Raw genomic sequence first — 23108 nt, forward strand, 5'->3', positions numbered from 1 at the left:
AGGAGGGCAAAATGGAGGAACACAATAAAAGAAAAAGAGCTGAAAGATTAATCTTACTAAGAAATAAAAGTATCCTGTTCAAAAATAACAAGAAAGGAAAAAATCAAGCACAGAAAGAGAGGAGAAAGCTCGTTTCATTTTCTGCCAAACTCAAACAATTAAATTTCTTCAAGAGTCTAGTATGTCATTTCTGCTGGAATTTCACTTTCATTACATAAACACTTCATGAATCACAAACATTGCAGTTGGTGCAATTGCCTGCTTTCATTGGAATCACTTCACCTTCAGCCAGCTTACAGTTGTGCTACTACAGGAAGCAAGGCAAACTGTGTCCTCACTAGGTTTGCTTACCGAAGACACATACAAATTTATATTTTTAAAACTTTTTAGCAAATCCTCACATCAGTAAAATATTTTGATAAAGAGATGAATTCACAAACATGAAGTAGCACTCAGTTTATGTCGTTCGTGAAGAACACATGGGGTGGAATCTGATCGGGATCCATCTGTACGACATGGAATTTGCAGCAGAACTGGGTGAGAAATCAGGTGAGGTTGATCTCAAAATTAAGAGTATCTCAATCCATCTTTTATGCTTTTCAAAATGCTCGGTGATTGGTGAGTTTCTTGCTAGTCAGAGGTGAGCTGCCAAATCAAGGGCATAGTGCTTGTTAACTGCCTTGTTGATGGCCCAGTTCAGAACATAGAACAAAGAAAAGTACAGCAAGTACAGGCCCTTTGGCCTCGATGTTGTGCCGTCCTTTTATCCAACTCTAAACTCAGACTAAGCTACATACTGTTCATTGTACTAACTTCCATGTGCCTATCCAAAAGTCACTTAAATGTGTCTAATGTATCTGACTCTACTACCACTGTGGGCAGTTCATTCCACGCACCCACCACTCTCTGAGCAAAGAACCTACCACTGACATATCCAAATACCTTAAAATTATGCCCCCTTTCGATAGACATTTCTGCCATGGGAAAAAAGTCTCTATTTATTCACTCTATCTATTCCTCTCAACATCTTGTACATCTCTATCAAGTCACCTGTCATCCTTCTATGCTCCAATGAGAAAAACCTTAGCTTCCTCAACCTTTCTTCATAAGACATACCCTCCAATCCAGGCAATATCCTGGTAAATCTCCTCTGCATTCTTTCTAAAGCTTCCACATCTTTCCTATAATGAGGCAAGCAGAACTGAACACAATATTCCAAGTGTTTTCTAACCAGGACTCTATAGAGCTGCAGCATAACCTCCTGGGTCTTAAACTCAATCCCCCTATTAATGAAAGCCCAACGCACTACATGCCTTCTTAACAATCCTATCAATCTGGGTGGCAACTTGACTTCATAATATTCAACTTTCTATCTTGCCAAATGCATCAAACAATTGAGATGTTGAGAAAATTCTATGTTGAAAAATGTGTTGCTGGAAAAGGGCAGCAGGTCAGGCAGCATCCAAGGAGCAGGAGAATCGATGTTTCAGGCATAAGCCCTTCTTCAGGTGGGTGGCACAGTGGCACAGTGGTTAGCACTGCTGCCTCACTGCACCAGAGACGCGGGTTCAATTCCCGCCTCAGGCGACTCACTGCGTGGGTTTCCTCCCACAGTCCAAAGATGTGTAGGTCAGATGAATTGGCCATCCTAAATTGCCCATAGTGTTAGGTGAAGGGGTAAATGTAGGGGTATGGGTGGGTTGCACTTTGGTGGGTCAGTGTGGACTTGTTGGGCCGAAGGGCCTGTTTCCACACTGTAAGTAATCTAATCTAATAAGCCTTAGTGGGAGGTGAGTACAGAGGCAGGTTTCTTTATCTATTCACAGGATGAGGGCATTGCTGTCTGGGCCAGCATTTATTGCCCATTCCTAATTGCCCAGAGGGCAGTTAAGAATCAACCACATTGATGTGGGTCTGGAGACACATATGGACCAGACCAAGTAAGGACGGTAGTTTCCTTCTTTAAGGGACATTCGTGAACCAGGTGGGTTTTACCAACAATGACTTCACAGTTATCATTAGACACTGAATTCCGCCATCCTCTATGGCAGGATTTGATCCCAGGACCCCAGATCATTACTGCGGTCTCTAGATTAATAGATCTAATGATAATACCAGTAAGAGAGAAAATGTGGCAGCACCTACACTGCTACAGGGCTGTTCATTCCTCTAGATGGCTCAAACTGCAGGGATGCAGGTGGCAACTTCAGATCAGGCTGGCATGGTCTGTTGTCATGGTCTTCATGACTTATCCTGGGGGAAGGCAACCATCCCATTCAGCAGGACCTCCAGATTCCTGCCCACACAGGGGGTTGCCAATTTCCCTGTCTCTGCCATTTTCAGAACAAATATCAGGAACTGCACAGGACAGTTTTGGTTTAAAGTACTTATCTGGGTGCACAACAGGCTTCAAAATATGGCACTGATGCAAGGAATACCAATGAAGTCTGTGATATCCCCTTTATTAAGCAAAGGTGGTAAGGGATATTGGCCAAAGGTGTACGGAGTTAGGTCACAGGTTAGCCACGTTCTCATTAAATGGTGTGGAACAGGCTTGAGAGACTGAATGGCCTACTCCTGTTCCTCTATTCCTTTGAGTGGCGAGTTGTTCTGGGAATGGTGCATGGTAAGATGGGACCGCAATCAAACATAAAGGACACCATTGAATGGAGTAGACAATTAATGAGGTAAATGTATTAAGACAAAGATAGAAAACTCACTAGGCTTTGTGGCATTAGTCTCTGCAAAACAAAAAACATTTGATTCAGCTCTGGACTTAGCCCAAAGAGAAGTAAGATTCTGCTCATGATAACAGAAATTAGAAAATCAAACAATGTTATGAAGGATTTCATTCCCAATGCTACATATAGAAATCAGTATTCCTTACTACATCATCTGTTGTCAAGTAAATGTAGACAACATTTTATTGTAATTACTCAAAGGAGTTTTTTGTCGGTGGTTTTAATAGGAATTAGTGCTAGAACAAATACTACCCACTCTTTCATTTGAGCTGCTTGTCACCTCATCACTGCCTGTCCACCATCTTTAAAATACCCTTGGCAGTGATAAACAGTCCCTTTAGTAGGGATGGCCCTGAATACTGCTTTGTTTTATGAGTGAGTCATGTAACTAGTTTGATATTTAGTTCCGTGATTCCATAAAAAGACAAAAAAATTAATCTCGTGAAATTTTCTATCAGCCACTATACAGAAAGAAAAACTGCTCTCTCTGGTTCAATTCCACAGGGCAGGCTGTAAGTGTGGTACTGTGTGCATGAAGTTCTTGAATAAGGTAGATTTATTGAAGTTGTGGGGAGGAAGAAGTGGTTCTGGTCATAATGTTATCATCCTATCTGATAAATGTCATATCATATTGCAGCACAATAGGATTGTTTTATTTTATAGATAACATCTAAACTTCACATGATTAAATGTGTTTCACTATCTCTTTCGACACATCTACAAGAGAATACTGATTATAATAGGACATTGAGGAAGTCCAGACAAGCAGACCTCACTGTAGCTTTTTTAAAAATTTTATTTTATTTTAACTACATAACACCTCAAATCTGTGTAAAACTCAATTCAAAACTAAAAGCATGCATTGTTTTTAAACTTGATTTCAATGGGACAGATATCCAACACTGGTTTGAAGCGGTTTTCTCAATACTTCACTAAAGCAAGTACAATAAAACTAGATTCTCACTTTCCTGCCAGGAATATCTGTACAATGCCATCTAAATTTCACCCCATTTTGAAATGTCTTGGATGATCTGCTGAAGTACCTATACTTAAAGTTTTTAATGTTGAAATACAGCTTGGCAGAAAACTCAATCATTTGTTCAAGATCAATGAGTAGGGCTCCTCAAAGGTGCACATTTTATATGTTTTGAATATTGCTATCCCTGTAAGTAAGTGTTGTAGTCAGCACTGGGATATAACTTCCATTAAGCATAAAACTAAAGAAAACGTCATTTATTAAACTGATTCCTAGCGAGTAGGGTTAGGGTTGTTGCCAAGGTTAATCAAGGGCTATTATTAAAGCAGTATGTAGAACAAAATCCATTTCAAGGACTCTCATAGAAGTTCATCGACCCTGAAACTGCCTTTAAAAGATGTTGCCAGGCCTGTTGGGTACATTCAGAATTTTCTGTTCCTATTTCAAATATATAGACCTGCAGCATTTTACATTTGTATTTATGCAAGCTTTTTGTTAGAGTCAGAGTACTTTGCAGCAAGAGTGTTATCATGGAACCAAGGCAAGGCATGTCCAACTGCAGATATCCAGCCCTCTGAACACCTCAGGCTCACAAATCAGTTTGTTATTTTCAACTAAGTTCCCCTGCATGCCACACACTGGACTGAACCTTACCAAAAATCAATTAAGTGTCAATTGCAGGACATTTCATGGAGGACTACTTTCTGTGAACTCTTTTGGGTTCTTTCACACAATTCCCTGCAGCTCAATTTATTATGAATGAGCCATGTATCCATGGTGTGCATTGACCTGCAGTAGCAGCACTCACCTCTGCCAGGACCTTGTGGGATTTTGATGTTGGTGCCATATGTAAAGCTCAATGTGCATCAGGTCACTCACTGCCAAACATGAACAGCCCTTCATGGTGCATGTGATGGGAGGGAAATAAAAAGAAAAGCTTCCAAGGGCAAATGGAAGACAGGTTACTAGAAATAGAATCTCACATTTATTATTGTGTTGTCATTATTATCCATCTGACCAACTGCTTAGTAACTACAGCTGCAAGAATAAAGTTACAGAGATTACCCATTTCTATTATGTTAGAACCCTGTATAATGGAATGCAACTCTTTCCCCAATCCTAGAAACATTTATTGATGTTCAGGGCTGGCCATAAGTCACCTCTTCAACCAACTTGGCAGGATAACCAATTGATGAGTGACCGGACCTCTGAATGAACTCCCTGGGCTGCAATGTCATAGAACACCTGACCCTGATTGCCCAAGCACCTGACTGACCAACCCCCTGGACAGATATTAATGATTCCCTTGACTTATTGAGCCGGTACCTCTGACTGATGACAGTCTCCCTTGACTCGACTGAGGACTACTTCACTCAGACTTTGAGAAATAGCCATCTGGTTGAAGTGTACTCAGTGTGTTTGCCATGCAAACTGCTGGCACATGGTGAAGTTGTGAGACTGACGTAACACGATGGCATTTAGCAACCGGTCTACTCTCTTGACTGATCATTGCTAGCAACTGTGATAAGCTGCCTGGCTTTGTTCTTGTACTAAAAGGCAAAGCAAGACAGATGTACAGTGAACCTGTCAATTCTGAAGAAGGTTGCAAGGTACAAAAAGGCAAGGCAACATCCAAGTAGATGCAAAGTGAGTAGGTCTAAGAGAGCCAGATAAGATCCTTGAGATACATATTACTCTAAGCCATGAAATGGATGCTTGTTCCTGCATGCAAACATCCTAGCAACAGCATTCCGTGACAATGCATTGGTGCATTCCAAAGTGCAGCATTGGAGTGGAGAGCTGTTTACTCAGTGAGTCGGATATGTGCTACTGTGGCGATGCTACTGTGTGTCCAATGTCTACCTCCATAGGTGAAGGATACAGGAGTATGACTGAGATATTGTGGATTGTTGATTGTTGGATAAGATGGAGGCCTGGAGAAGTATGTAGCAAGGTGGAGCTTCCAGGTACCTGCTCTGGCTTTCATTTGGATAATGTCACTGTCTAATTTGCCTCCACTGTATGGGAGAATAGCAAACTGAATTTAAATTTAAAAGCAAAAGGTAATAATGAATTCAAAAGGACCTTGAACTGTTCACTAGTGAGACTTGTTTCATTGTTCCAACATTGTGGGAAATATCAGACATTCTTTTCTTGACATCATAAATCTCAGTTTTCAAATCTCACCATATTTTCCAAATGACTCGGTATTGCCCACATCATTCAGGGGGCTGGGAACACTCAGCTAACATTCTGACTTGAAACTTTATCACAATTCCTTCACTGTTACAGGGTCAAAACTCCCTCCCTCGGAGCACCGTGAGTGCCCCCACTCCCAAAGATGAAATGATTTAAGCTCACCACCTTCTGAAGGGCAGTTAAGGATGGGATTGAATTTTTGCTTAGCCAGCAATAATAGCCAACAATAATAACCAGCTGTGCCCCAAAACTCTTATTCTTCCTTACTCTGAGGCTATTGTCATTGGCCTTCATTATATGTAAAAAAACGTTTGTGTGAAACTTTGCTTCTGATCCCAATTTTTTATTGAAACACTACTGTCCACGTGCATCCATGACATGCAGCTGAATTTTATACTCCTCTGCTGGTGGATTTGAAGGCAATGGATATGTAAACTTCAGCACTTGTTGTCACCTACTCATCACCCGATGACTGAAATTTATAGCGAAGACGTTGGGTAGCCTGTCCACCTTTGGTCCTGGTGAACTCTTAAGTGGGCATTTAATGGCCTCCTTTTGCAACTTCCGGTTGTAGTGATTGTAACGAACTCAGCCAGGTGGACCTCATAGAATAGGAACTCCCTGACTGGGGATGTTAATCTGGTCCAATCAGGGCAATGTTTAAAAGACATTTGGACTGGCCCTCGGGTGTTTTCCTATCTTCCTGGTGGTGGAAATTGAATAAGGATTCATACAGTTTGTGTCTCTCACTGTGTCTCACACCTGCACACACATACCATGGGTGCTGGGGAAAAATAAGCACTACTGCAGTTAGGTGGTAGTGTGGGGGTTAAAATAAAACAGGAGATTTCACACAGCATTGCCTTTTGTGAAGGGCAATGTTGTGTGAAAGAAAGGAAAAAAAAAAAACAAGAGTGTCACAAGCCACTCGGGGAAAAAAAATAAAAATAAAAAAAAATAAAAAAATAAAATACATTTGGATTGATACATGAATTGGAAAGATTTGGGGGATATGGGCCAGGAGCAGGCAGGCAGGCATGTAGGACTAGTTTAGTTTGGGATTATGTTTGGCATTGATTGATTGGACTGAAGTTCTGTTTCTGTGCTGTATGACAGTATGACTGTGAATCTATAAAGGAGTGTCAGACATCCTGTTCACTCTTAGAACCGGCTCTGAGGGAGGGAGCTGGATCAGTGTCGAAGACTTTCCGCATGTAAATAAATGGTGATTTGGTTACAGGATACCAGCCTCTGTGGAGATAGTTCACTGGTATTTTATTTTGATATTTTTTTGATAGCTGGGGGAGACTTCAGTTTAGATTAGATTAGATTCTCTACAGTATGGAAACAGGCCCTTTGGCCCAACATGTTTCCCAGGCTAGCGTTTGACAAGGGAGGGGAGGGAACTTTGTTGCGGGCACCATGGGCCCATTGGCTGTATCATCCCTCACGATCGTCTCCTTTTTAACCATTCTGTGTGACCACCTGAGTTTGGCTCTCTAACCCCAATTACCTCTTCATCAATACAGATTGACAGGCCTCTATGAGTCTCACAAACCTGGAGCTACCTGACATCTTCAGTGTGGTAGGACTGCAGTGGTCCTAGCAGTAGCCATCTTCTTGGTAGCAGCACTGGGACAACAAAGATATCAGTAATGCAATTTTCTGGTAGCTCCCTAAGTTGGGATTTTCAATTGAGATAGGGATTGAATGGCCACATTAACATAAATAACACGGATAGTAATGGCAGAAATGCATGAGGTCAGCCTTTGAGATCATGACAAATTCCCTGCTGACATTTTATCCAGGGACATGGGAAATAAGATGCATCACAAAATCCAGCAAATGGATGTTCGAGACTAATGCTATGAGAATGTTATCCTCTTTGAAGAAAATTATACTTCCTTAATTTTGCATTTTAATTATTCAGTTTATAGAATGCTTGGCATGTGCCCTTCTAGTCCCTGGTACTGAAACTGACACTCAATGTCAATTACTGTAAAGGCAAATGTACGAGATGATGGATTCTCAGGGGAATATAGCATGAACAGCCAAGTTTCTGGTATCGAGACTCACTCTAATATAGTGAAGGGTTCAATGGGTTCCAAGAGATCGGTTGTGTTAGTGGACTCTCTAGTCCGAGGCATAGACAGACGTTTCAGTGGCCAGCAGCGAAAAATCAGAATGGTGTGTTGCCTCCCTGGTGCCAGGATCAAGGATGTCTCAGAGAGGATGTAGAGTGTTCTCCAAGGATACCATAGCAATTACAGAAACATGGCTCAGAGATGGACTGACAGTTTAATGTTCCAGAATACAAATGTTACAAGAAGGACAGGAAGGGAGGCAAGAGAGGAGGGGGAGTGGTGTTTTTGATAAGGGATAGCATTACAACTGTACTGATGGAGGATATTCCCGGAAATACATCCAGGGAAGTTATTTTGGCGGAAATGAGAAATAAGAAAGAGATAAGCACATTAATGGGATTGTATTATAGACCCCCTAATAGTCAGAGGGAAATTGAGAAACCAATTTGTAAGGACGTCTCAGTTATCTGTAAGAATAATAGGGTGGTAATGATAGGGGATTTTAACTTTCCAAACGTAGACTGGGCCTGCCATCGTGTTAAGAGTTTAGATGGAGACTTACTTGTTCAGCATATACAAGAAAATTTTCTGATTCAGTATGTGGATATACCTACTACAGAAGGTGCAAAACTTGACCTATTCTTGGAAAATAAGGCAGGGCAGGTGACTGAGGTGTCAGTGGGGGAGCGCTTTGGGGTCAGTGACCATAACTCTATTAGTTTTAAAAAAGTGATGGAAAAGGATAGACCAGATTTAAAAGTTAAAGTTCTAAATTGGAGGAAGGCCAATTTTGACAGTATTAGGTAAGAACTTTCAAAAGCTGATTGGGGGCAGATGTTCGCAGGTAAAGGGATGGCTAGAAAATGGGAAGCCTTCAGAAATGAGATAACGAGGAGTCCAGAGACAGTATGTTCCTGTCAGGGTGAAAGGAAAGGCTGGTAGGTATAGGGAATGCTGGATGACTAAAGAAATTGAGGGTTTGGTTAAGAAAAATAAGGAAGCATATGTCAGTTAGGCAGGATAGATAGAAAGAATCTTTAGAAGAGTATAAAGTCAATAGGAGTATACTTAAGAGGGAAATCAGGACGGCAAGAAGGGGACATGAGTTAGCGTTGGCAAATAGAGTTCAGGAGAATCCAAAGGATTTTTACAAATACATTAAGGTCAAAAGGATATCTAAGAGAGAATAGGGCCCCTCAAAGCTCAGCAATGCAGCCTTTGTGTGAAGCCACAAGAGATGTGGGAGATACTAAATGGTGTTTTGCATTGGTGTTTGCTGTGGAAAAGGACGTGGAAGATATGGAATATAGGGAAATAGATGGTGACATCTAGAAAAATGTCCATATTATAGGGGAGGAAATGCTGGATGTCTTGAAATGTCCTGAGGGACAGGATGCACATGCATTTGGAAAGGCAAGGACTGATTAGAGATAATCAACATGGCTTACTGCATGGGAAACCATGTCTCACAAACTTCATTGAGTTTTTTGAAGAAGTAACAAAGAGGATTGATGAGGGTAGAGCGGTAGATGTGATCTATCTGGACTTCAGTAAGGTGTTCGACAAGGTTCCTCATGGGAGACTGATTAGCAAGGTTAGATCTCACGGAATACAGAGAGAACTAGCCATTTGCATATGGAACTGGCTCAACGATAGAAGACAGAGGGTGGTGGTGGAGGGTTGTTTTTCAGACTGGAGGCCTGTGACCAGTGGAGTGCCACAAGGTTCGGTGCTGGGTCCTCTACTTCTTGTCATTTACATAAATGATTTGGATGCGAGCATAAGAGGTACAGTTAGTAAGTTTGCAGATGACACCAAAATTGGAGGTGTAGTGGTCAGCGAAGAGGGTTACCTCAGATTACAACAGGATCTGGACCAGATGGGCCAATGGGCTGAGAAGTGGGAGATGGAATTTAATTCAGATAAATGTGAGGTGCTGCATTTTGGGAAAGCAAATCTTAGCAGGACGTATACACTTAATGGTAAGGTCCTAGAGAGTGTTGCTGAACAAAGAGACCTTGGAGTGCAGGCTCATAGCTCCTTGAAAGTGGAGTTGCAGATAGATAGGATAATGAAGAAGGCATTTGGTATGCTTTCTTTTATTGGTCAGAGTATTGAGTACAGGAGTTGGGTGGCCATATTGCGGCTGTACAGATCATTGGTTAGGCCACTTTTGTAATATTTTGTGCAATTCTGGTCTTCCTATCAGAAGGATGTTGTGAAACTTGAAAGGGTTCAGAAAAGATTTACAAGGATGTTGCCAGGGTTGGAGGAGTTGAGCTATAGGGAGAGGTTGAACACGCTGGGGCTGTTTTCCCTGGAGTGTTGGAGGCTGAGGGGTGATCTTATCGAGGTTTATAAAATCATGAGGAGCATGGATAGGATAAATAGACAAAGTCTTTTCCCTTGGGGTGGGGGAGTTCAGAATTAGAAAACACAGGTTTAGGGTGAGAGGGGAAAGACATAAGAGAGACCTGAGGCACAACCTTTTCTTACAGAGGATAGTGCATGTGTGGAATGTGCTGCTAGCGGAAGTGATGGAAGCTGGTATAATTGCAACATTTAAAAGGCATCTGGATGGGTATATGAATAGGAAAGGTTTGGAGGCATATGGGCCGGGTGCTGGCAGGTGGGACTAGATTAGGTTGGGATATCTGGTCAGCATGGACGAGATGGACCGAAGGGTCTGTTTCTGTGCTGTACATCTTTGTGACTCTGTGACTCTAACAAGATATTCATAAAGGTATAAATATCTTGTAAAACATAAAGTGTACTGAACCAGAACAACCTGTGACGAGAGAGAAATTACACTCTGAATAAATATTTGAAGACATACATCCACTCAAGAATATTCAGAATCTGTGTCCAGTATGTTATTGTATCGGGACATTTAATACAGAGTCTATGAAGTCAGTCACTTCAGGGATCAGATATTTATGTTTGACAGTCACCTCATTCGCTGTCCTACTGCAATATCTATCATTTCTGGATGATAACCACTGAAAGCACACTGTGGCCCAAAAGTGACTCAATAATTTCAACTAGTAGTCTGATTCCCCTTACTCATCTCTTGTCTTTATTTAGGAGAGGGGGCAACCAGTTCTCTAATTACCCATATAATTGCTACAGAAGTCAACACAAGCAGCATGTAAGTACTTGAGGACAAACGACAGCGTCGTGTTAATGCAATGGGGATGTCAGTTTGAATCCCACCAGAACAACTGATCGAATTTCAAATCTTGAATATAAAGTTTGTTTACGTGATGGTGACCACGAAGGTAGCATAAATTCTAAAAGCTCATCTAGTTTGCTAATGTTTGTAAAACAGGAAATCTGCCATCCTTTTGTGGCCTCCATATAACTCATGACCAACAGTGATGTGGTTTTTGCAAGCTGCCCTCTTTAAAGTCAATTAGGATTGGCAACAGTCATGCCACATCCCCTGAGTAAATAAAAGGAGGCTTTTAAGAATATTCACGGTGCTCAGTGGTTAGCACTGCTGCTTCACAGTGCCAGGGACCCAGGTTTGATTCTAGCCTTGGGTGACTGTGTGGAGTTTGCACATTCTCCCTGTGTCTATGTGGGTTTCCTTTGGGTGCTCCAGTTTCTTCCAACAATCCAAAGATGTGCAGGTTAGGTAAATTGACCATACTAAATTGCCCATTGTGTTCAGGGATGTGTAGTTAAGTGCATTAGTCAGGGGTAAAGGTAGGGGGATGGGTCTGGGTGGGTTAATCTTTGGAGAGTTGGTGTGGACTTGTTGGGCCAAATGGCCTGTTTCCACACGATAGGGATTCTATGACTCCTAATTCTACTAAACTATAACTAGGGCATTCTTGCATTTTTTTATATGTAGCATCAGCTGTTTTAAAAAAAAAATTTTCATTCACAGGAGGCTGGCATTGCTGGCTGGGCCAACATTTATTGCCCACAGAGCAGTTAAGAGTCAATCACATTGCTATGGGTCTGGAGTCACATATAGGCCAGACCAGGTAAGGATGGTAGTTTCCGTCCTTAAATGGGAGCAAGTGAGGACAGCAGATTCTGGAGATCAGAGTCGAGAGTGTGGTGCTGGAAAAGCACAGCAGGTCAGGCAGCATCTGAGGAGCAAGAGAATCAATGTTTCAAGCATAAGCATTCCTAAAGAAGGGCTTATGCCCAAAACATCAATTCTCCTGTTCCTCGGAAGCTGCCTGACCTGCTGTGATTTTCCAGCACCACACTCTTAACTCCATCCTTAAATGGCATTAGTAAACCAAATGCATTTTTTTTCCAACAGTTGGCAGTGATTCATAGCCACAATTGGTCTCTGAATCCCAGATTTTTATTGCACTCAAATTCCACCATCTGCTGTTCTGGGATTGCGGACCTGGGTCCCCAGAAAATTCCCTGGGTCTCTGGATTAACAGTCCAGTGATAATACCACTCAGCCATTGCTTCCTCTTATTTATACTGGTTGTCATTATCCAAGCCAATGTTAGCATTACTGACACTTCATCAAACAGTAATGAGAGACTTTGCATTTATGCAACCCAACTCTCATCTTCAGTCCATTGCAAAATGATTCACAGTCAAAGAGCTGTTTTTGAGGGGGATTCAGTATTCTTTTATTTACTTTGATAAAGTTGCACAAATAACACTACAACCAATGATAAGTTAGTCAGGGACCCCAGGCACTTCTATGCAAAAATGCCACACAATCCCTATGTTTACCTGAATGGCCAATTAAGGTTTAACATTTCATCTAAAATGCACCACTCCTGTAGATCTGCACAGAAGTATAACCTAAATTAAGTTCTCAAGTTCTGCATTAGGCTTTGAACCCATATCTTTCTGATAAAAATGCTACAACTCAAACTGAGCTGACATCTAAGACTGGAGAACTTACAGAGAAAGCTACATTTGGCACAACAGCATAAATATAATAGTAGATATACAAATAGTGAAACTGAAATATAGAGTACCCAGGAGTATTAAGCACATGGGAGTTTTTTTAGCTTCCAGTCTGATCAAACTGTGCCAGATTTTTAGTACGCAAACTGCATTTCAAACAGAAGAGAATGGATCTAAGATTTAAAGTTATCTAGATAGAAGCTTGGATTGTTCTGCTACAGGTAGGTAATAATAAGAGAAGATTAAATGGAGGTATTAAAAATCTTGAAGGTTTCCAGAGTCCGCAAAAATAAACATTTGCAAATAGCTAATGGTGATGACAGACGTAAGGACCTTGGTGTTTAGTCTCAAGATCTTGAGTGCAATGATTGTCTCAATTCCAGTTCAGGAACATAAACATGCCAATGGCAAGACACTCAAAGAGATTGTTTTGAGGAAGTGGTCAATTAAGAGGCTGTATCTAAGAATACTGTCCAATTAAGATGGCAGGTAGGTTCTGCTGGAAGACTGAATGGAGTATCTAATGCTCTGGGTGACCAGCAGCTACATTGAAAGATGAGATCTTCTGTACCCGATGATAAGAAACCAAGATTTTACCAAAACATGCTATTTCTACCAAAATAGAAATCAGAACTAAGTACAAGAAGTCAAATGTGAAATATTTGAATTCCTTTATGAGAACAAAGTTTGCAGCTCCTCAGTGGCTCATTTGCTAACATGACAACATTGAACTGAGCCATACAGCCCACTAAAGTCAGATTCAGTCCTAGGATTGTGCTAACTCAGCTGATCTCAGACAAAGCTATAGCCAGTAGCATTTGGCCCCAATGATAGTCAATCATTGCTCCAGCAATACCCTTTGAAAAATATGCAGGATCTGAATCAATCATGATTGACGCTTGGTCAGATACTCTGGCTACAATCACTATCTAGACTTACTGAGGAGAAACGGGACATTTCGGACAAGCAGTGGTGCCAGTCGATCAATAATTCAGCTGAAGGCACAAGCTTTGAGAGAGAAAGGGCAAAAATTGGAACCAGAATCAAAATAGAAAAAGCAACTGAAAAAACACACTATAGAATCCAGGTATCACAGTAAAATCAGAGTTCGCTTTGTATTTTAAGGGAGAAGCAGGTAAGATAACATGTAAAGCAAGGTGCAGGATGCAGGAGGAGAGCAGTGAACTGAGAGTGGTTTTGGATTGATTCAGTGAGGAGACAGAATGAGCACTGTAGTTGATAAAGTTTGATCATGCTGTGCCATATTTTGAATGCTGATCAGTTTTCCAAGGCTCCCAGGCAGAAAATATGCACGCTGTTCAATCCATCCAACATGTTCAAAAGGGAAAGTTAATCATCATGGAATGGTGTGCCGACACCTGGAATAGGCATTAGTCTCTTTGAATAAGCAAGTAAGGTGCCTAATGCTTACATGAATCTTCAAATTTGGACTGATTTGCCCTGAAGCCTTTGGCTTTTTCTTCATGAAATATTTTCAATATAAACCTACCTGAATGTTGAAAGACAGAAGCTGGAAAACTAGTTATTTGCACCATCATAACTTGATATTAATGAGACGAGAGGCCCGGTATTGGGGCACCTCATTCACAGGGATCCAATGGGACAAATAATCTTCTGAGCTGTAAACATACATGGTTCTAGGGATTCAGTGAATGAAGACGAAAATGGGTACATTTCGTACACTACAAAGAGCATATTATTCAATAACTGAATCGGATTGATATCAAAAGTTTTAGAAAGGTTTTCATTTTTGGAAATTAGCAAGTTTAGTTTTTTTTCCACAGTATGAATTCTGTAAATATATTTATCACCAGTTTCAAGAAAACAGATTTTATGTTAGGTAAAAATGTACGATTAACTTTGCATTTTAATGGGATACATAGGTTTACCTCATTTTTAAGTGCAACTTGTCTATAATTACACAGTAGGTTGTAAGTCATTAAGTTCTCTCCATTATAGAAAAAAACTTGGTATTCTACCAAAAACCATGCTTCCACTCTACGTTCAAATTTAATACTTTAATAACTTGGTATAGTATATACATGCATCTTAACTAATAGTCTCTCAAGGCCAATTCATATATTTCATCTTTTAAAAAAATCTCTGCTTGGAGCCCAGACATACAGAACGACTGCAAGCTCAGCCTTTCATGGTCTGTATTCATTTAGAGTTTTCTGGGTCGTGTTCATTTTATGCTGCTGCTGATGTGTTGTCAACACTGAATGCAGGAATTGTAGTTTAGGACCCACAGCTGTATGACTTACAGTCCTCGGAGTAACTGAAACCAGAAATGACTTCATCCCAAAACTTTTTTCCACATCGTGCAGAACGCAGTTATAAATATGGGTGAAAGGTAATGTAAGTAATATACTCCTCAACAACCAAGTCATGAACAAAAACCAAAGCAACAATCTGGATCAAAATTTCACTTTTAATGAGTTATTTGGTACGATGTTACAATTTTAGTTTCCTAGACGGTATTTTAAAACTGAAATATATATTATTCAATAAATTCCAAATTCTTTAGAAACAAGCAGTTTACTTGAAAAATAGTGCTGAATTGGCTTAAAATGATTTGACGGGCTAACATCAAAAATGACAATTGGTATTTGTGGTGTTACTAACAGGTTCAATGCCCTGCATTTTATGCAAAACACTGGAAGTGTGCAAATACAAGCAAATGAACAAGGAACAAGGGCACGTCACTTGGCCCTTCAAGTCTGCTCTGCCATTCAATAAGATCATAGTTGATCTGATTTTAACTTCAACTCTGCACTTCTACCTACCCCTGATAATGTTTCATCCCCTTGATAATCAAAAATCTTTCTACAATGGCCTTTAAAATATTAAAAGTGTCTGCATCCACTAACTTTTAAGGAAAAGAATTCCAAAATTTTATTTCCCTTGGAGAGAAAACTTTCTTTCCTCATCCATTTCTTAAATGGGTGACCCCTTATTTTTAAACTATGACCCCTAGTCTCAATTCTCCCACAAGAGGAAACATCCTTTCCACATCCACCCAGTCAGGTTCACTGCTTAGTCTTTTGATTTGCTTAGAAATTGAGCACTTATTTTAAATCGAGGTAGTAGATAATATGAGTGATCGCTATTTGCTTTAGTTGAAGTATTTTAGTTCTGGGGTAATAATTCAGTGTGAACAATTAATCAAAGTAATTGTTATGGCCTTTTGAACAGAAGTTCTTGATCTTCCACCATATTAACTGTGGTATGAATGAATTTACAAAAAGCTTTCACTCACAACTTTTGTTTTATAAAGAGAGAAATGAGTCCACAGTCCTGCAGCACATTTTAAGCAATTAAAAGACTCCCTAAAGTCGCGCTAGCTGTGGGCCTAAAAGTTCCAAAGACTAATAAAATCTAGTGAAAGAATCTTATCCTTTTAACCATACTTTCCATACCAATTATTTGGCTGCAGATAATACAATTATTATTCATTAGCTTTTAGCCTACAATGTGAAAATGTAGGTAGCAAAAGTAATGGAATTTAACTGGAAAGAGAGTAATTTTCAGGAAACATAAAACAAAAGGACATTTCCAGAGCAGACATCATGGTGACATTTATCTACGAATTTGCAAGTGATATAACAAAGTATTCAAACTAATAGGCCAGTGTATATTGTCTGTTTCACAATGAGATCTAATAATCTCAGCCCATCATAATTAACAGGAAGGAGCAATGGGAATGAACGTACTGTCTATTCTGGCACATTACAAATGAATTGAGTTTAGTTTGAGGAAGCTATGAGCTGGCTGCAAGGGATGTGATGGCAGCTGAACAAGTAAAGAAATTCTGAAATGAATGGTTAGCAGAGAGCCAGTCACCTCATGCTCATGAGGACTGGATTAGCATGCTAGACGGCGATTAATGGCACAAAATCCTGAAGAGCTGAACTAAATTCTGTTTCATGGTGCAAGTGCAGTTGACAAGATGGATACAAGACAAACACAAAGTATTGCAGATGCTGGAAATCTGAAATAAAAGCAGACAATCCTGGGAATATTCCGCTGCCCCGGCTGCCCCCCGGCACCCGATTTAACTGGCATTCAAGTATTGGATAAGCAGTGGGATCGTGAATCTTGGATGTGGAAGTCATGCCTGTTGCAAGTTGATGGCCAATGAGAGACTGGCATCTCTATCGAATGCAATGTCATTGGGAATTTAGTAGCTGTTGGTAGCATGCCACTCACCCAAGAATAATGATCAAGAATAGATTTGGACAACAGGTAATTGATGGCAAGAGGTGCTAGGGAGGCGAACGGCTTTGGGAAGTTTGCAGCAAGGACAGGGAGATGGCTCACAGTAGCCACCCTCTCTCTCTCATACATGTGCACATACACCCATCACAATGCCGTGTTGCTGGATCAAGCTCTGAGTGCCTCTGAATGACGGTGTCCTCCAGCAATTTAGAAATAACAATGCACAGATGTTCTTGTCACATGGTGAGTCCCTGAACTACCAGCCCCTCACAAACCCATCTCTGGTGGTTTAATGCTACTCGGGGTGGGGGCAGACATTTCAAGCCTGTGACTTTATAAAATTGCACGTTTGAAAGGTGGAGGGGGGGGTGTGGAATGTACAGTGAAGGAGCTGGTGAAGAACAAAAGGGAAGGTTTATGATAGTGTAGTTTAATTCCTCCTGCACTCCACCCTAAGTTTTGTGGTACAACAAGGGGATGCAACAAGTAAGGGAACAAGAATGTGTGTGTCAACGAGGTGCTGTATAATAGCCATCCAAATGCAAAGGAAAGAGATTAAGAAAGAAACAAGTTGAACTAGCAAGGAAAATAAAACAAGGGCAATGGATATGGTTCCAAATTGTTGATCTCAATCATAAAACCAGAAGATTGGAGAGCATCCAACTAAAAAAATAAGAGTTGATGTTCCTTATGGTTGTATTGAACTTCATTGGAACACTGCAGCAAATAAAAATGTGAGAGTGGGAACAAGATAGTGAATTTAAAAAACAAATAATCAGAAGCTTGAGTTCATGATTATGGACTGAACAGAGTCTACATTTGGTCTCCCAAACCTCAAGGAGATAACATCATGAGCAACCAATACAGAAAACTGGAATAAGTACAAGTAAATTGCTATTTCACCTTGAAGGTTTGTTTGGGAATTTAATGGTGAGAAGGGAAGGGACAAAAGTGCAGCAATTGCATTTCCTGCACCTGCAAGAGAAGGTTATATAGAAAAGGGAAGTAGGGCTAGGGGTGGCTGAGAGGTGGACCAATGCAACATTGAGGAAACAGTCCATTTGGAATGTTGAAGCAAGTGGGGAAGGAAAAGAAAGATGTGCTTGCTGGTTGCATCTTGTTAGATGTGGTAGAAGTGGCAGAAGATCATCAATTGAATATGAAGATGGGTGGGGTAAAGACAACCAAGGGGAATTCTATCATGATTCTGGGAAGGGTTGAAAGAAGTAGTTTGAAATGGGAAATGTGATAAAAATGTGGGAGAGGCCTGCCACCATCCTGGAGAGGAATTTTCAGTTGAGACCATCAGAATTGATTAGATAGAGGGTAACCTTGCCCAAGTATATTTTCAGACTATACAATTGGTGTATAGAACAGAGTGTTTTTAAGAAATGGAGTGAGTAAACATAATCATGTATCTGTGGGAATCTATAGGCAAAGAACATTATTTGAAAGCTGATCCCTAGAAATGGAGATACAAAATAAACAGAAGGAAAGGTTTAGAAATGGACTGGATTGAAGGTGAGAGAAGGTTTGAAATTGTAAACAAACCCAACTCCACTTGTCAGTTCAGAGTGAGAATCGGAAGTGGCGTTAATACAATTATCACATGAATGAGGCGACCTGAATAGGAGTGAAACAAGAAACATTCCACATATGTCACAAAAAGGCAGACAGAGCTAGGAACAATGCTGTTCTTCTGCAAACACTATTTATGGAGAAATTGAAAAGAGTTGAAAGAGAAATTGTTCAATACAAGAACTAATTCAGTCAGTTAAGGATTTGTGGGCAATGGGAACTGATTGGGCCTCCATTGATGGAAGACACCAAGAGCAATCAGAACATCCTAGTGGGGACTGAACTGTAGAGAGAGTGGATGTTTGGTGACAAGGATAGGGTAATATCTGAAAATTGAAATTTGTTAAAGTGTTCCATCCACAACATCTGGTGCACCCTAGTAGTTCCTCCCCTTCCCATGGCATGGTCCCATGTGAGAGCAAGAAATGAAACACCTTTGTCTCCTTCCTTCTCACCATTTAAGGCCTTAAGTGCCCTGGTGATGATCTTTCTATATAGTGGACTGTATTCATTGTTCACAATGGGTTTGGTTCTATGTTAGGGATTCCTAACTCAAATTGGGTGGCCACTTTGCATGAACACCCCAGTCTCTGTCCTCAAGCATGACTCTGAACTTCCAGCCACTTACAATTTAAATTCTGAACCTTATTCCCACTCTGGCCTTTCTGTTCTTAGCCCTGCAGCATTCTAATAATATTCAATGCAAGATTGAGGAATTGTACATCATCTCAATACTCTTTAGCCTTCTGGACTCAAGATAGAGTTCAATACTTTTAAATCAAAGCCTCTACCACCATTTTGGTCCATGCACTCTTTTTTTTTCTGGTTCAGCTTGATCTTTTTTTTTCTTTTTTTTAAAGCATTTAGATTGCATTTGAATAGCTGTTATCAATACTATGATGACAATTTTATTGGATCCACAGATTTCTAATCCAAATACATTTTTTAGTTGCCTCTAACATAGTATTAATGATTCTAACTGAGCAGTTAGCCCAGAATGATTTGGATCGGATAATCCCTATGCAATGATCCTGTAGGAGAAAATTCAATTTGGATATGTTATTTTAATAATCTTGTAATGAATCTTCCTCAAATAGGATACATTCTATATTTAGAGTGAGGAAATAAATGTGTAATATATGAAATGGATCTGATGAAGACAGGATGATGTAAACTTGTTTAAAATATTTTCGTAACCAGAGTGTATATGAATGCTAATTATATCACTTGCCATACCATACCAATTCTATCACTTTTTAAAACAATCTTTTTAGCTGTTGGACGAGTCTTTGTGGTTTGCTCAGCTATCCATTTAAATTTTTCCATCTGATTTGGGAAACAGCGTCAAGCAGACACAGGCATAATGTTGTTTTTTCAAATAAGGCATTTATCATTTGGTCAACCCACTCCATTGCTACTTCTTTCACAGGGGCCTACTCGGTGCCAACATATACTACTCAGCTGCCAGAGGGCTACACAGGTTAGTGGAGTAGGTGAGATAGAAAACAAGTCCTTAGGGAATGCAGGGCAGGGAAAGAAACCAGTATGATTGCCTAATATCTCATGAAGTACTTAGCATCCAAGAGCCTTTGCGTCAGGTATCTCCATTACTGTTGGGAACATGCAAATTTGGTGAAGTGATCAGCGGCACAGCTTCAGGCTGCTTCTGCAGCACCCCGATTCTCAATTGTAAGTAAACCAATTGAAGTCTATTGGTGTGTGGTACACAACAAGCCAAGTTCACATTGCTGAAAGGCTGCCTCAAACCAAAATCCAGGCTATTACTATTTTGCCCAATTGTATTTACAATGCACAGACTTTGAAAGAAAGGAAAAAATCCTTAAGGCAGGTTTCAGGCTTTCAGAAAACCCACAAAGAAAGATACTGTAAAACTAAAGCACTGAGTTTTAAGAAATTTGTGAAGAACCAATTAGTTTTATGCTCAATGCATCAGAAATATAATTGTAAGAAAATATGGCATTTCTGCAGGGGAAAATGTCACTAGTGTTTGAAAGAAAACATTTTTATTTAAGCACTCCCTTGTTACTTTTATTTAACAGTAAGTTTAGGGGAGAAAACATTAATTAATGCTCCAGAGGACACTCTTTTCAACCAATAAGTAAAAATGTTTTACGTTGTGAATTCATGATGACTTCTTGTGAGTTTATTCTAGTCAAAGCCTGATAGATTTGAGACACAGTCTTCTAAAGAACACCACAGCTTGTAATTGTATCCCTTACAATTCATTGTAAATAGCCAAACAATGTGATGATTGAAATCTATTGCAGCACATTCAGTATATGTTTAAATATTTTAGAGCTTTGCACCAAAAATAACTATCATTTGGCTGAAAAATAGTATCATTTTGACAAGTGTAAAGTCTTTTCCCCAAATTTTTTATCTAATTGTGCTTTAAAGCTTCAGCCTCTGTAATTTTGCAAGCTGAGTTGATCCAATGAGAAAACATATGGTAGGGGATTTGAAGCCACATAGCTGGAGTGCATCATAGACTTATCCCCTGTTTTAGTGACACGAGTATCCACGGTTGAATTTGTCCAGCCACCCATTTAAAAAGGTGGAAGAAAGGGGTGCAAAAGGATTACAACTGCCAATCCTGACTAAAAGAGAACATAAACAATTAGAGGTTCTAAAAAACCTTGAGGCGCTGGAATGATTTTTGTTTATTTGCTTACCATGTTAAGTTAAATATCTGTCTACATTAATCATTAATGAACCTGTAGCAGCTTGCCCAATAAACCTTCCTTAATGAACAGCCGTGAGTGCAGTATTATCATAGCTGGGGCTTCATTAACAAACAGAATTGAACCTTTCTACTCTGCCGACTGCAAAGCCCTTAAATATTGTCTATGCTTTTTAAAAATGTACATCTTTTCTGTCCTTTACAAGACTACATGGAAAAACATAGTAGATGGTGACTGAACTCTCCAGTGTCAAACTGAAGTAATCTGATCTCTATACCACAGGGAGGAGCTGTGGTTCCGCTATGAACTATCAAACCCAGCGGAAAATACTGCAATATGCTGTGGCAGAACTGATGACAAGGAGGAAAGGTAGGATTTTATAAGTTCCTGAATTTTATTACTGTGCAGCACATAGGAATGTCCACTCAATATGTTAAGAAGTTAGTGAAAAAGGCATATAAAAAAAAAGGATGAAATGGTGCAGTGAATATTTATTAGTGAAAATTATGGGCTCTCTAAACAGAACTACACTTGGGATAATAGATGAAAAAAAAGGATTTACCATAGAAATAAATTAAAATGTGGAAGAAGGAGAAATAAAATAATATTGCACAGGCAGAGTACAGAAATAGGTTGAGGTTTAATGATTCTTTGATTTTTTGGGGGGTGATGGGGCCCATTTATTCAGATATTGGGCTACTAAAAGATGCAATCTCCGAAATTATTAACTTGGACAAAAAAAACAAAGGAAGCATACCTAAGGTCGAGGCAACTAAAAGCAGACAAAGTCCTTGAAGAAGATAGAAAAAGCAAGAAGGAGCTCAAACAGAGAGTTAGGAGGGCTAAAAGGGGCTATGAAATGTCCTTGGTCAGCAAGAGAATCCCAAGGCATTTTATACATATATTAGGGTAGCTAGGGAAAGAGTTGGTCCACTCAACGAGAAAGGATAGATATGTGTGGAGCCAAAGGAAATGGGTGAGATCCTCAATGAGTACTTTACATCAGTATTTACCAACAAGAGGGATGTAAGAGATGTTGGGGCTAGGGAAAAGTGTATGAATACCCTCGAGCAGGTAAATATAATGAAGGAGGAAGTGTTGGGTGTCTTGAAATATATTAAAGTAGACAAGTCCCCTGGGTCTGATGGGATCTATCCTAGAATACTGTGTGAGGCAAGGGAGGAAATAGTTGGGGGCTTAACAGATATCTTTGCATCCTCTTTGGCCTCAGGTGAGGTTTCAGAGTACTGGAGAATGGCAAATGTTGTGCCTTTGTGTACGAAGGGAAACCAAGATAATCCAGATAATTACAGGCTAGTGAGCCTGAGATCAGTTGTGGGGAAGCTGCTGGAGAACATACTGAGATGCAGCACTTATTCACATTTGAAAGTGAATGGACTTGTTAGTGATCGGTAGCATGGGTTTGTGAGGGGAAGGTTATGTCTCACTAATTCATTTGAACATTTTTGAGGAGGTGACAAGAATGATTGACGGGGGAAGGGCAGTGGATGTTGTCTACGTGGACTTTAGTAAGGTAATTGATGGCAGGCTGATACAGAAGGTAGAATCTCATGGGATCTGGGTTAGATGGATACAAAATTGGCTTGGTCATAGTAGATAGAGAGTAATGTTGGAAGTGTGCTTTTTGGAATTGAGATCAGTAACTTATGGTGTTCTGCAGGAATCAATGCTGGGA

At 40.1% G+C, this 23108-nt stretch overlaps 1 protein-coding gene across 2 annotated transcripts in view; it reads left to right on the top strand.

Annotated features, from left to right (window-relative positions):
- The first annotated feature begins 382 nt into the window (after positions 1-382).
- Positions 383-23108, top strand: part of LOC148145973 (uncharacterized) — a 154520-nt gene continuing 131794 nt past the window's right edge. For both annotated transcript variants that reach the window (XR_015761012.1, XM_087999197.1), the window contains exons 1-2: positions 383-549; positions 21695-21781. Coding sequence is in view for 1 of the 2 variants with exons in the window: in XM_087999197.1 (XP_087855323.1) it covers positions 480-549; positions 21695-21781 (157 nt within the window). In the remaining variant the exon portion in view is untranslated. The remainder of the gene's footprint in view (positions 550-21694; positions 21782-23108) is intronic.

The sequence above is a fragment of the Chiloscyllium plagiosum genome, unplaced genomic scaffold (genome assembly GCF_037043375.1).
Source record: "Chiloscyllium plagiosum isolate Xiang-an unplaced genomic scaffold, Cpla_swu_hap1 HiC_scaffold_22, whole genome shotgun sequence".
In the NCBI taxonomy this organism is placed as follows: domain Eukaryota; kingdom Metazoa; phylum Chordata; class Chondrichthyes; order Orectolobiformes; family Hemiscylliidae; genus Chiloscyllium; species Chiloscyllium plagiosum.